The sequence below is a fragment of the Mastomys coucha genome, unplaced genomic scaffold (assembly GCF_008632895.1).
Source record: "Mastomys coucha isolate ucsf_1 unplaced genomic scaffold, UCSF_Mcou_1 pScaffold11, whole genome shotgun sequence".
Classification (NCBI taxonomy): domain Eukaryota; kingdom Metazoa; phylum Chordata; class Mammalia; order Rodentia; family Muridae; genus Mastomys; species Mastomys coucha.
Genome location: NW_022196893.1, coordinates 14,338,187 through 14,352,579, shown reverse-complemented (window position 1 = coordinate 14,352,579; position 14,393 = coordinate 14,338,187). Strand labels below are relative to the sequence as shown.

The window sequence follows — 14,393 nt, the reverse complement described above, 5'->3', positions numbered from 1 at the left end:
GGTGGGAGGCCTGGTCCTCCTCCCTTGGGGTTCCTTGCTAGCACACCCAACCCCACAGCTCTTCATGAGAGCTGCACCTGCACACCCAGGATGTGGACAGACTTCCCCATCAGGATGACAGGCAGGAAGGGACAAGATAATGAGGTGGAGGAGCAGAGGCAGGCAGATCTCTGCATTCAAGACCAACCTGGTCTGCAGAGTGAGTTCCGGGACAGCCAGGGCTATGCAGAGAAACCCTGGAGGGGAATTTGGGGCCGGGGGATTCTTACGGCTCTTGAGGTGCAGGCATGGTACATAGGTCTGGGGGCAGAGACCACTTAAAATTGCCTCCTCCACCGTCTACCTCCAATATTACAACTGCCCCACAGAGGACCTACGGGGAGGCTGGCTGGAAACATTTTATTGAACTCTCCTGGAAACAACACTTTATTGAACTCTCCACCCCAAAGGAATCTAATCCAGTAGATTCTGTGCCTCAAGGCTTCACAGACAGGGGTGTGGCCAGCACTCCCCCCACTGATGGCCACAGGACCAGCCTGCAGAGAAGAAGGCAGCAGGGGTGAGAGAGAAGGGCCAGCCAGGCCTCAGGGGCATTTAGCCAGTACTGCTCCTGAGGTATAGTGGGAACTCATTTGCCTTACAAAAACCCAGAAAACCTGTAAGAAACCTCAGCACTATCCTGAGTTAAATATAAAAAAAAAAAGGGACAGTCAGAAAACAGAGTGGTTAGGGTGCCGGCACCTCTAGGGGTTGGGGGGCAGGGACCAGCCCTGCCCCAGCTGCACCTCACTGAAACTGCAAATGCCAGGCCCCACCCAGCAGCAAGACGACCAGCAGCACCATGGGAAACAGCTGCCCAGGGTCCTGGTCAGGTGACACCTGTGGGACCAAGAGAGAAAAGAGAGTGAGGCCCAGAGACTGCCTGGGGTGAGGAGATGGCTCTTGGGGACTTGAATGAGCACCTGTGCATAGTTAGGAGATCTGGGACTTAGTGTGAACTTGGACATTCAGCCAGTGGGGGCAAGCAGGGGAGGTGACCCAGAGACCATGATTGAGAGCATCCTCTCTTTTAGAGGACGGCTCCCTGAAGGAGGGGGCCAAATGGCACTGTGTGGACTTGAACCTCCCTCAGTTCACCAGCCAGTCAAGCAGGCTGCTGGGATGGGGCAGAAGTGCAAAGAGGTAGGGAAGAGACTATAGAGAAGGGTGGAGACTGTGGCTAACTAGACAGCATGGCTAAGGAGCTGCTGGCTATCCTACAGGAAGGATAACACGAGGACTAGATAGGGGCTTCAAGGTTCTTACCCAGGCACCAGGAGTCAAGACTCTCCGGGACCAGATAATTTCCCTGAGGTTGGTGAGGCTTCGAATCAAGCTTCTGAAAATACCCCTGATACCCAACTGGCTGTAGGTGACAGCGAGCCTGTAAGACGTGAGATGAGTAAGGTGGTTACTATAGCCATAGGCACTGGAAATGTAGAGTGTGACCCATTACAGCATGGCCCACAGAGACCCCCTGTGTTCCTCTGGCTCGCTGCCCAGAGCTGCCCTCAAGGAGCACCTCCCACTTTCAAGGCCCCTGAGCCTCTGGGGCAGAGTTGGGATCTCTCTGGACTCTCCAGCTTGAGAGGCAACACAAAGGCCCTGAGTGGTGCTTGACCTGTTTAAGGCCAGTGGGAGGTTGGGGGACCCACGTCGAGGCTAGAAGGCAAGGGGTTTCAAGCTTCCCTGAGAACTCCCATGCTCTTCTTCCAAGGTTTGCAGAGCTTCCCTGGGGCCCAGCCCTGTCTGGTTCCACCTGGGCCACTGGTTACCTGTGCATAGCAATCCCAGGCAGCTGGACCAGACGGGGGCTCCGCAGACACAGGTCCATCTCATCGCCGATGCAGGCCAGCCTCAGGGCCACCTGGCTTCTGCAGGAAGACATACAGCAGTTTGGTGTGGTTATGCTGGGGAGGCCATACCACACACCTAGCCTAGTTTCTATGGGACTCGGGACCCAGTAAAAGGAAGGCAGCGGAATACTGGGGGGAGGAGGGGTTGGTTAGCAGCAAACCTTGGTGCCCCTCTCATCCCTGGGTATACTTTGGAGTAAAGGCCATTTCTAATGTGCCCCTGCAGGATAAGCCACGGGCTACTGAGACATTAGCCAGAGGGGCCAATTTGGGACCTATCCCAGCCTGTACCCCATGTCTCCCTCTTGTGGAAGTCAGATGCAGAAGTACTAGGGAGTGTCTTGTGAGCCAGCCTGGAAGTCAGGGACAGGTTACCCCCAGAAAAACACCTGAACTTTAGAGAATCCTGGGGAGGGGCCTACCTGGTGGGCTTTGATGGTAGCAGTGGATGGTAGACAAGAGCAAATGGGAGTGCTTGGAGCCCCCTTCAGTTGGTTTCCTACAGGGTCTCAGTCTATCCTGCTTGGAGACCCGTCCCTGAATCTTATGCCTGAACAAACGCTTGTGCCTGAACCTTAAATTCCCAAGTGAGCCAGGCATGGTAGCACATGCCTTCAGTTTAAAGAAAATCTCTGGGGCTAGAGAGGTGGTTCAGCCATTAAAGGTACTTGTTGCTCTGGCAGAAAACACGATTGTTTACAATCATCTGAAATTCCAGTTCCAGGGGATACAGCATCCTCCTCTGAGTACTGCAGGCACCAGGGATGTACATGGTACACATGAGTACGTGCAGGCAAGCACTCAGACACATAAAATAAATCTTTACAACAATAAAAAGTCTCCATTGAAACAGGAGACACACTTGTGTGGTGAATATACACACACACATTGAAACCAGCCTGGCTAAGCCCTTCCTGGGGTTTGCCCTCACATTCCACACCAGCGACGCAGCAGCTCACTGGAAAGTCCCTACAGAGGGCATCTGGAGGGCCACCTGCTCCACACACCCATTGTCCCAGGTCTATTTCCAATTCTGATGGTCACAAGGGTACAAGGAACCTGGAAGGTTGCCTGGCAACTGGGTTGAGAGGTTTTGGTCCCGCCTAGTCCCTGGGAGACCCCCCCAGGAAAACACTGTCCCAGGCTTCACTTCACTCAGGAATAGAGCAGAACGTGAGGAGACACTAATTCCATCCTAATTCCACAGCCAGAGTGGCAGAGAGCCCTGAAGCTGAGGGTACACATGAAGAGCTGTGCTGACCAGCCTGTGCACAGAAGGACTTGCCCTGGCCAGTATGGCTGCTCTCTTTCTGTGAATGGTGGGTCTCAGAGCCTGAGCAGGGAGGGACCTTGCCTTCTGGACAGAGAGACAGCAACAGATATGCTCTCTGCTAGTGAAAGCAGATGGCCCAGGTTCAGGCTGCATTGTGCTGGTCCCGACATCCAGGGAAACACACTGAAGCCCTATGGGGGTGGGGGTGGGGGCACCTTGAGGAGCTCCCTGCCCTGTTCTCTCCCACCCTGCCTCCTTCCCTCCCCCACTCCTCTATATAGAAGATAGGATTCCATCCTGTGCCCAGTAGGGGATCCAGTTGGGCCCTACCTGCCTTCCACACATTCCATGAAGTCCAAGCCTCTCACAGGACTAAGGTTTTCCCCCACCACAGGCTCCTTCATCCTGGGATCCCCAGAGGCCACTGAAGGTTGGGGGACCTGGTCCTGTGGAAGAGTTTTGATGACGTCTCTGGCCATAAGTCTCGTCTCCGACATGTGTTCTGTGGGATAAAATAAGGCAGAGTATGACGAGATCCCCAGAACTATGCACTGGGGCATATACTGGGGCTCAAAACAACAGACCATAGTAGGTTCTTGGTCTGTAGGGTACAGGAATCCCCCTGGGACTGCAAGGCCTCGTCATATGAGTGTTCCTGACCCTCCCCTGCCCCAGGATGAGTCACAGAGACCAGAGATATCCATCAAAGCCAAGGCTGCTCACATAAGCTGGACTATCTTTCTCACAGCAGACCGCAAAGCTTCAACAAGCTTCTGGCCCTCTGTCCTTGTCCCTTGAAGATCAGGAAGTTCAAAGAATCTGAAGAGACTCCCCACTGGCCCCACCCCAGTCTGTCACAGAGTGCGCTAATGCTGTTTGTCCAGCCACAGCTCTGCACACCACTGCCCAGTCACCAGCTGTTACCATACGAGCATGGGGACCTGATTTAAGATCTCTAGAACGCAAGGCAAGGCACAGTACTACCAGTACTGGGGAGCTGGAAACAGAGTCCATGGGGCTTGCCAGCCAGCCAGCCCAACTTCATCAGTGAGCCCCAGGTTCCAGATCCTGTCTCAGAAACCCACGTCAGGGCTGGGGGTCCAGGTTAGTCAGTTAGAGAGAGCATGTTCCGTTCTTGCAGAGGAACGGGTTCAATTCCTGGAATCCACATCAGCAGCTCACAACCACTTCTAAACCCCAGGTCCAGGGGATCGGAGCCCTCTTTTGCCCTCCAATGGCACCCACACTCTGACGCACATATGCATACAACACACAATTACAAATCGTTGTCGGGAGGGGACCCAAGGTGGACAGCGTTTGGGGGAACAGTACCCAATGCTGAACCTCTGGCCTCTACATGTGTGCACGCACATGTACATACACGCACCCATAAAATAGACGTATACATAAAAGTTCTTCGTGACTCCAGGCCTTCATGCCTGAAGGCTTCTGTGAAATAGAAAAAGTGACTGTCACTTTTCTCTCTTTGACCATTTATGACAGAAACATGGGCCATGACCCCTGTAATTGGGAGAGGAGGAATGTCGGGCTCTGCTGCTGCCCCACACCTAAAAATAACCTTGCCTCTGTGGCCATTTCCTCTGAGCTGCTTGGGCCGCCATCCAACTCTCTCTGACTCCCCACCCCACCCCATCCCCAGCCCCTCCAGAGTCCTGCTCCACACAGGCTGTGTGACTCAGCAAGTCACCAAGTCCTGGGTCTCTGAAGTGAAGATGCTCAGGGCCCCAGCTCTGTCCCTGGGGACTGAGGAAAGCCCAGGCACCCCTGCACACAAAGACACTGAAGTGAGCTCCCAAGGAGAGCGAGTCCTCAGCACTGACTTTATGAATAGCACAACTCACGGGATTCACTGGGTCCGTCCTGGGGACAGAACCCGAACCTCATGGAAGGCAGGACTGTGTGTGCCACTGGGCTACACCTGCAGCCTCACTCCTCATTTACTTACTTATTATTTTCTTAGTCTCAGTGTGTGAGTGATGGAAGGGGACACATGCCACACTGGCCATGGGGAGGTCAGAAGACAGCTCTGTGGAATCCGTTCTCTCCTTCCGAATTCACACGAGTTCTAGGAATCACACTGAGGTCACCAGGTTTGCAAAGCAAGCACCTTCCCCACTGAGCATCCCTCTAGGCCTCAACACTTCACACACATACACACACATACACACATACACACACACACACACACCTTTGAGATAAGTTTGTTTTTGTTTTTGTTTTCTTGTTTTTAATGTAGCCCTGGATGTCCTGGTACTTTCTTTGAAGACCAGCCTAGCCTTGAACTTGAGATCTGTCTGCCTCTGCCTCCTGGTGCTGACATTAAAAGGATGTGTTGCTATTCCTGCCCCCTTTAACGTCTGCTATTTCTCTGGAGTAATTATGGCAAATGGGCAAAATAAGACGAGAGTCCTCCATGACCCCACACTGTCAGTCTTTCCTCTGAACACTTCTGTAGCCACATACGCCTCTTCCAAACCAAGGTGGCCACGAAGTGCTTTACAGTCCCCTCTTCCCCAAGCTCCTGTCAGAGCTTGCTCTCTAATCATCCCTCAACTCCTGCTAGGACAGCTCTTCAGCACTGGCACTCATCGAGGTCCATCAAGACCTTCTACCTGTTCTCTTGCCCAGCATCCCTTGTGATGCTGGCCATGTAACCAAGTCTGGCCAGTGATGTCTCCAAGAAGTTGGACAAGGGTTGGAAGAAAGGGAACAGAGGCCAAGCTCACAGGAATGCAAAGACCCCTGCCTGAACCATAAGGACCATGCTGTCCCAGGTAGAACTTTCTGTCACTAACACAGTGACATGAATAAATAAATCTTTAAAAAGTATATGAGTACACTGTAGCTGTGTTCAGACTCAGCAGAAAAGGGCATTGGATCCTATTACAGATAATTGTGAGCCACTATGTGGTTGCTGGGAATTGAACTCAGGACCCCTGGAAGAGCAGTCAGCATTCTTAACCACTGAGCCATCTCTCCAGCCCTTATCTTGTATTTTCTATCCAAAGAAATATCTGTGACCACCTCAGAGACCTTCTGAACGATATCAGTAGGAGGGTTCATTGTGACACGATGATTGTCATTCTCACACGTCCTATAAATGAGTCACAATGTGTGACTAAGAAACATAGTACCTCTAGAGGAGAATCTGTTGGAAAAATTAATAATTGCTCAACTAGAAGGAGTCAAGCAGCCCATCATCAAACAAGTCCAGGAGGCAGGGAACATAGCAAACGCCCAGCATGAGCTGGTTCAGAAACACCATTGTCTTGTTGATGTTCAGAGGAATAATGTGGCCTTGGAGGTCACTTCAGCCACGGAGAGCACATAAGGAGGCAAGAAAGCTCCCTGGACCACCATATTTCTTATAGGACATGATGCATTGCAGGAAGCAAGAGCATATGACACAGGATAGAGACGTACGAGGTGCAGTTGTCTCTGTACAGCAGGAAATGGAGACTACTGTCGAGGGCACTTTGGATCTCAAGCTGCTCGAAAAGAAGCAAGCTCAGTCAGTTATGTGAACGAATCCACCGCGACTGAGACTGGCAGAGAGGGAGAGTTAGCTAAATGGGGATGAGTCTGTGTGACAAACTCTTCCCATATGCCATCTATTGAAATTTCAGGGTACCTTTCCTAAGAAAAGACTAAGTCCATTTAGTGGCTTACACCCACTGGCCGGCCGGTCACCAGGTATTTCTGATCCTTGCAGCTGGAACTGTCTGCAGATCACTTGGGAATGAGCAGCTAGCAGCAACTTGCTGCCTCACTAAAATTAACAAGCTATAAACTTATAATTAGCTAGAGCTCCTTACAAGAAAGTGACAATGAAAACACAAGGAGAGGGCTGGAGAGGTGGCTCGGTGGTTAAGAGAGCACTGACTGCTCTTTCAGAGGTCCTGAGTTCAATTCCCAGCAACCACATGGCGGCTTACAACCATCTGTAATGGGATCTGATGCCCTCTTCTGGATGCAAAAAGAGCACTCATATAACTAAATAAATAAACCGTAAACACACACACACACACACACACACACACACACACACACACACGGAGAAAGGAAGGAAGGGAGGGAGGGAGGGAGGGAGGGAGGGAGGGAGGAAGGAAGGAAGGAAGAAAAAGAGAATTAATTCCAGCCAGGGCAGCTCCCCTCCTGATTGTCATGAATGTAGAAGTGAGGGCTGGAGCTTCTGCATCAAGCCAAGGACAGTAAACAGGACAGTAGAGCACACCAGTCACCCACTCTGGCCTTCCCAGTAGGTTCAAATTCCCATTCAGAGTTTCCAGTTCCTGTGGTCAGAGGCTTCCTGAACTCCCCGTGGTGGCTCCCACATCTGTAATGGCTCCATCCACGATGAGGGAGGCTGGGTGGGACTCTGACTTACCATAGTTCATCCCACATGGTACCCAGCTACCTTAGGTCCATGGCATTAAGGCAATGATGGAATGGATCTGGACTCTTTTTTTGTTTGTTTGTTTTTGTTTTTGTTTTGTTTTGTTTTCTTTTTTTCTTTCCTGGAACTCACTCTGTAGACCAGGCTGGCCTCGAACTCAGAAATCCACCTGCCTCTGCCTCCCAAGTGCTAGGATTAAAGGCGTGCGCCACCACAGCCCAGCCCCTGGATCTGGACTCTTAACAGCCCAACACAAACACTTGTAATATCAGCTCTCAGGAGGCTAAGGCAGGAGGATTGCTTTGAGTTCAAAGCTAGTCTAGCCAGGGCTTCAGGAAGCAGAGATATTTTCAAAAAAAAAAAAAAAAAAGGAAAGGAGAGAAAAGAAATGAAAAAGGAAATAGGCATTAAGCAGCCCTAAGAATCCGAAACTCAAAACCTTGAGCCCCAATATCATATCAGAGTGTGGGAACATTTTTCCATGCACAGAATTACTTAATATTCCATATATTCCCATAAATTACCCTCAGCCCATATGTGAAAGTCCATAGGAAATGCAAGAGTAACTGAATTTCATGAGTAGGCTCTAGCCTCATCTCCATACTATGTCTTTTGTGTGTGTGTGTGTGTGTGTGTGTGTGTGTGTATGAAAAGGCCCAAGGTCAACGTTGGTGTCTTCCTTGATTGCCCTCCACTGATTTTTTGAGGTAGGGCTCTTCACTCGGGCCTGGAGTCCTTTCTGCTGGACAGCAAACCTCAGGGATCCTTCTGTCTCTGCTGCTCCTGCTCTTGGGTTGCAGGCAAGCATGGCCAGGCTTGGCTTTCTGTCTCAGTTCTGAGGATGTGAACAGCCATGTTCCAGCCCCAGCCCTTAATATATCTCATTATATATAAGCAGATGATATCTTAAATCCAAAACATTTCTGGTGCGCGATCCTGAGACGGTACAAAGGTCCTGCTGGCTTGGGCTTGCTTCCCTACCCTGCGCTGTGTCCAAAGTGCTTGCAGACGTTCCTTCATTTCACCTCCCAGCAATCCAGTGAGAGACAGCACACTTGTCTAGTATGCACAAGACCCCAGCTTCATCCCCAGCAACACACAGGGCAACTACCCTGAGAGTGATTTTCTGTTCAAAGAGAACACTGGGTCTTAGAAAAGTTCATACTGAGCCAAGAATGGACAGTGACCTAGGACTTCCTGTCCCTTATCCAAGGCAGACCAATGTCCATGGTAAAGTGGAGTGACTGCAGGCACAGTGTACAAAGCCATCCTCTTGAGGGCATGAGACTAAACATTGGTTTCCATTGACTTGTCACTCCCTGTACTAAAGAAAGAGATGGCGGAAGCCTAGGCACTCGGGGGACTAGAACATAAGCTGGGACCCTCCAGGTGTCGCAGGACTGAGTTGAGACAGGTGACTGTCAGCGACGCACTGATCCGAGTGCATACAAGATGACATCATCAGCCACCACAGCAGGCAGGAGGGCGGGGCGAGCTCCAGGCTTTGAGAAGCCATATAAGGGTAGCATTGTTCTTCTTTCCAGAAGTGGAAAAAGAATATGCGTCCAGAGTTTCTGTCTCAACAAAGAGGTGGCTGTCTCCCCTTCCTGAGAGGAAGGTGGAGAAGAGTGGACATCTGTTCCTGACGAAAGCTCAAATCTCACAGGAGCAGAGCTTCGAGGATAAGAAGCGTAAACACAGCCATAGCCGCAGCACCTGCCGGGCAACACCTTGGCCTGGAGGCAGAAGCTGTGGGCTACAGCGAGAGGGACAGGGGCTCCACCTGCTCAGTGCACCTGCAGACAGAGCTGCAAGCCTGTAAGGTGGGAGCAAGCCCCCTACGCCACTAGGCCATGATCTGTGGAAGGCATTGAGCAAGGTCACCCGGCCCGTGCTCATACAGGTACCTCAAAACTCTTGCCACATTTGTCCCAGGGAGTGCTTGGCAGCAGTTACAAAGAAAAGAGAGAGATCAAGGATCTGCAATACTGAGATGTCAGCTTATCTTTAGCTAGCTTGGCTTGAAGCCACTCAGAGCCCTGATGGACCATGATAGGCCCTTTCCCAGGCTGAACTTGGACTTCATAGGAGCCATTCCCAACCCTGGCCAGTGGCCAGCAATGCCACCATCTCACAGGGGCAGCCTGACCTCGCTGACCGTGTCACTGTACTGCCAGCTTACTGAAAGGCAGGGAGGAAAAAGTAGGGCTCACACAGAAGGCAGGATGCGGAAGCCACAGGTGTCCTACACTGGGGTCAAGGACAAAGCTCAGCACTAGGACAGCTAGGGGGTCTCCTCCCTCTTGCTAAGCCTCCTTCAACAGGTCAGAAGGCATGTGTGTCCATGTACCGTCATGGTACCGTGGAATGTCAGGATAAACAGACACAGGTCAATATGCCAAAGCCACTAGTTCCATACACCAAGCCAAATGGATTTCACTGATCAATCATGGTGGCACACGCCTTTCTTCTCAGGACTCCAGACGCAGAGACTGGGGGATCTCTGTGAGTTTGGTCCAGCCAGCCTGGTCTCTCTCTCTCTCTCTCTCTCTATATATATATATATAGATAGATAGATAGATAGATAGATAGATAGATAGATAGATAGATAGATAGTGAGTTCCAGGCCAGCCAGGGCTACACAGTAAGACCATGTCTCAAAAAAAAAAAAAATACAATTGAACACAAGTGCATTTTTTTTTTACAGTAACAACAGCAGAAAAAAAAGGAAGGAAAGAAGGAAAAGAAAGAAAAGGCTTCAGGTTAAGTTAACCGTATAAAAATCTCATACAGAAACTTTAAAACTCCTACATAAAGGATGAAAAAGAAGCAGGTGTTATGGCACAGGCTATCCAAGCAGGAGGATCAAGAGTTTAAGGCCAGCCTGGTCTACATAGTAAGTTAGAGGACAGACATCCTGAGCTACCTGAGGCTTCGTCTCAAAACACCCAACATAAAATAATAAATAGATACCATCAAGGATGCAGATGAGGAGAGACACGGACCTGCTTATGGCCAGCATGCCTTGGCATGGTACAAACTGTAAGAAGCATGTACAAACGTGTGTGTCTGCATGTGTCTGTGAGCGTGTGCCTGTTGGGTGGTCCTTGTAAAATTGTGTCCAGAACCCTGCTGCCCCAAGGCTCAGGCCGGGGTTGACTCAGCGTGCAAAGCCATTTCCCTGGGAAAGCAGTCTAGGCCCTAATTTGCATCTGTCCCCTCCTTCCCCTCCTTCTCTTCCCAAGCTCCAGCCTCCACCCCCCTACCTTCCGCTCCACCTCAGAGCTAGACCCCTGTTCCCAACCCACCCCAGGCACGGGCTACAGCGTGATGGAACTTTAGCCCTGAAATCAGACACCTGATCTTCACCTTGATCCTCTGCCCTGACAAGCTGAACTCCAAGCATCCCCGGATGGCTGCTGACACCGGAAGCCTGAGAGAACAGGCTCTGCCGAAAGGTCAGGCACCTATCTCCATCTTCCTTATTTGAACCCTCTTGGACTCCACAGCTCTGACATCTTTATGGGCCCAGGACAGTCTTCACTCTGACCTCGTTACCATCCTAACCTCAACTCACCTTTCCTGTCCTCAGGACTCTTGTTTCCCTAGATGCCGTTGAGCGGAGTTAATGCAGCCGCACTGCTGGGGCTCCTTGTCCAGGCAAGAGTCCTAGGGCTTGCCCCCATTAGAACCTGAAGGGTGTATAAGCAAGGCTCAGCTCTATGTGGATTTGCTCCCTCTGCATCCAGTGTAACTCTCCCACGGCCATCAGAAATCAGCTCATCTAAGCCTTTCCCATAAGCCTCTGTGTCCACGTCAGGTCAAGAATCAGAATGGAGAAGGCAAACACGTGTGATCCAGAGCTGGGTAGAATCACTCGACGAGGGTCCTTGCAGAGGCATTGCACTGCTGTCAACCATCCTACCAGCCCCACCCCTTCCCCGGAATCGTCTCTAGCAGAACTCCGTGAGGCAGAATCCTCAGGGCTGACCTACCACAACAACTCTGTGGATTCCCAGACGGCCCTCCACACCCCCACCGAGTGCCACGCTACACTTATTCTTTCTTCCAGTCTTGGCCTTTGCTCTGACCACACCCAGGAACCATGAGCTGGGCCATGCTAAGACCCTGGACCTTTGCAAATGCAGTGACCACCATCTGAGCATGCTCGGGGGAAACCCGCCATTTCTATGGGTCCGGAGGAGCTCAGCCCAGGGATCATGTTCCCAGACGCTAGGAACCCTCATAGTTCACAGACATCCTCTGCCGCTCTTGACCTCCGCCCAACTAGTGGATATTGCTGTTTCCTTCGTTGTTTAGAGCATGGACACAGGCTGCTGGGTGTCCTCGGGCAGGTTAGTAAACCTGTCTGAGCCTCGGGTCTTCTCACTTCTAGACTGGAGATACTGTTGTAGAGGGCCAGGGGTACAGTCCATGTTCACGGACCTGGTAGAGAATGAGCAGCCGAAAAGCACAGCTGCTATTAGTGTCTCTGTCCTACTTCCAACATACGACCTGACACGGAGCAGGCGTTTGTTGAGAGAATAAATGAAGGACCGTATTCCCAGAAGACCCCGTGTAACCCCCAGGAAACTGAGCTGGTTTTTATTATCAAGGTTCCTTCCTTCCTTCCTTCCTTCCTTCCTTCCTTCCTTCCTTCCTTCCTTCCTTTTCTTCTGACAAGGATGGGTCCGTGAAAGAACACACCTACTCAAGTCTCCACCCAAGCTGCATCTGCCACCTACCTTACTACACGCTCATGGTAGAAGGACCTGCTGCCAGTTCGGAGCCCAGTCTTACCCAATGAAGTCAGGATGCAAATCCAAGCTGACGGTGCCACACCACAGTCTAGATGAGCAATGTAGTGATCCCCCACAGGGCTAGCCTGTCTTTGGTGACCCCCTGTGCTCTCAGCTGTGTGACCATAGGCTCATGTGGGAACCGGGCCTGATCTCACCCTCCCAGGAACAAAGAGAGATCTGACCAGTTCGGCACTGCAGGCACCAGGGGCTTCAGTCCCTGGCAGTGACTCCCACGCTACATCTCATCAGGTGTCCCTGATGCCAAGGAGACAAGACCCTGCTGCCCACCTCACAGATGTTCAAACCAGGAGGTCAGCCTGGGGCTACAAAGTCACCTGGACGGATAGCTGGGATGTTATTCCTGATCACCATTAGAACTCCTTGCTGCCCTTCCCAGGTACCATCCCAGCCCTGGACCTTGAAGCTGGAATGTCCCAAGTGCCATTAGTATATCCAACTTGGGAACAACTTATGGGCAGACAGACCCAGGCTCTAGTTCCTACTCTGTCTCTGCTGTGTGACCACAGACCAGTCACCTAACCTCTCTGGCCCCAGCTGAGATAGTCTCCTGCACAAGTCTGACCACTGCAGGTGTGCTAAGAAGATGAGAAGACACACACAGTGTTGCCCACTTTCTGTCACCAACCAGAGCCTCCAGTAAGGCTGGGCCACTGAATCAGCAGACTCGAGGTAGTCAGAAACACAACTGCCCCCACAAAGCCCCCACACTCCACTCCAAACAGGCAAATTCATTCTCTCCAGCGCACGATGGATAGCTACCAAAGCTGCGCATGCGCATTCTGAATTGCGGGTGTGCGCGCCACATGATTCCTGCCAGGTACCCAGCCATCCTAGGGAAACTGAGTAGGCCGTGAGTCCAGTCCTCAGCATCCATCCATACGAAAGCCTGGTATGAGCTGTGCGGTGGCGGCGCGCACCCTTAATCCCAGCACTCAGGAGGCAGAGGCAGATGGACCCCTGAGTCTGAAGCCAGCCTAGACTACAAAGCAAGTTCCAGGACAGCCAGGGCTGTCTCATCAAACAAAAACAAACAAGTAAACCACCACCACCACCACCACAACAACAACAAAAACCAAAGCAAAACACAAAATGACATAGCTTGGCCTGACTCTTGACAGAGGCAGGAGGATCCCTGGGGCTCACCACCCAGGCAGTCTAGCTAAATTAGTGAACTCCGGGTTCATTGAGACACTCTGTCCTCCAAAATGTGGGGAATGATTGAGGAAGACACCCATCACTGACTTCTGGCCTCTGCACACCTGCCCATTCACATATACACACAGGACACAGATACACTACACGCACAAATCTCTCAAAGGAAGAGGGCTATCAGGATGAGGGAGCAAGAAGGCCACGGGAGGGGCGTGGCATTTCTACCACAGATACGTCCATCACCGTTCAGTCTGATTCCACGCCTGTCGAACCCAAGACCAATTCAAAGAAAAACAAAAATTCTCATTAATAGCTCAAACTGGTGAGACATAGAGATGGTTGTCTTAAAGCATTTTTTTTTTCCCAAGCCAGGACCCCATTCTCAGGAATCTGCATTCATCCAAAACAGTCTGCTTGTAGGGTGGGGCGAGCAGGGCTCACTTCCCAGCAGTGACAGAGAGACAGTAGAAAAGGAAGGAAGACAGGGAGGAGAGAGAAAGGGAGGGACGTTTGTGTCTGTGGGTGTTGTCCAGTAATCTGGAAAGTGGTGGCCTGGAAGTAACCCCACAGGCCAACCCCTCAGTCTGGCCTGCATCTGTCACCACCAACCTCAGCGCTGCCCCTGGGTATAGACTGCAGTTAGATTGACCTGTTTTGTTTCTTGTATTTTGCCTGCATGTATGTGCACCTTGCGCATGCAATGTCCTTGCAGGCCAGAAGAGGGTCCCCTGGAACCGTAGTTACAGGTGGTTGTGGATGGCCTACTGCCACGCACACTTTGCGTGAAGGCGTATCTGAGGCGTAAACTTCAAGGAAAGTCAGTCTCCTGCCTC

At 51.4% G+C, this 14,393-nt stretch overlaps 1 protein-coding gene across 1 annotated transcript in view; it reads right to left on the bottom strand.

Moving 5' to 3' along the window:
• Positions 1 to 385: 385 nt before the first annotated feature.
• The window catches only part of Bik (BCL2 interacting killer), a 20,271-nt gene continuing 6,263 nt past the window's right edge, over positions 386 to 14,393 (bottom strand). Inside the window, exons 2-5 of the mRNA XM_031351103.1 lie at positions 3,499 to 3,670; positions 1,815 to 1,913; positions 1,306 to 1,423; positions 386 to 879 (exon numbers count right to left, since the gene is read on the bottom strand). Coding sequence (XP_031206963.1) covers positions 787 to 879; positions 1,306 to 1,423; positions 1,815 to 1,913; positions 3,499 to 3,665 — 477 coding nt within the window. The 5' untranslated portion in view covers positions 3,666 to 3,670 and the 3' untranslated portion in view covers positions 386 to 786. The remainder of the gene's footprint in view (positions 880 to 1,305; positions 1,424 to 1,814; positions 1,914 to 3,498; positions 3,671 to 14,393) is intronic.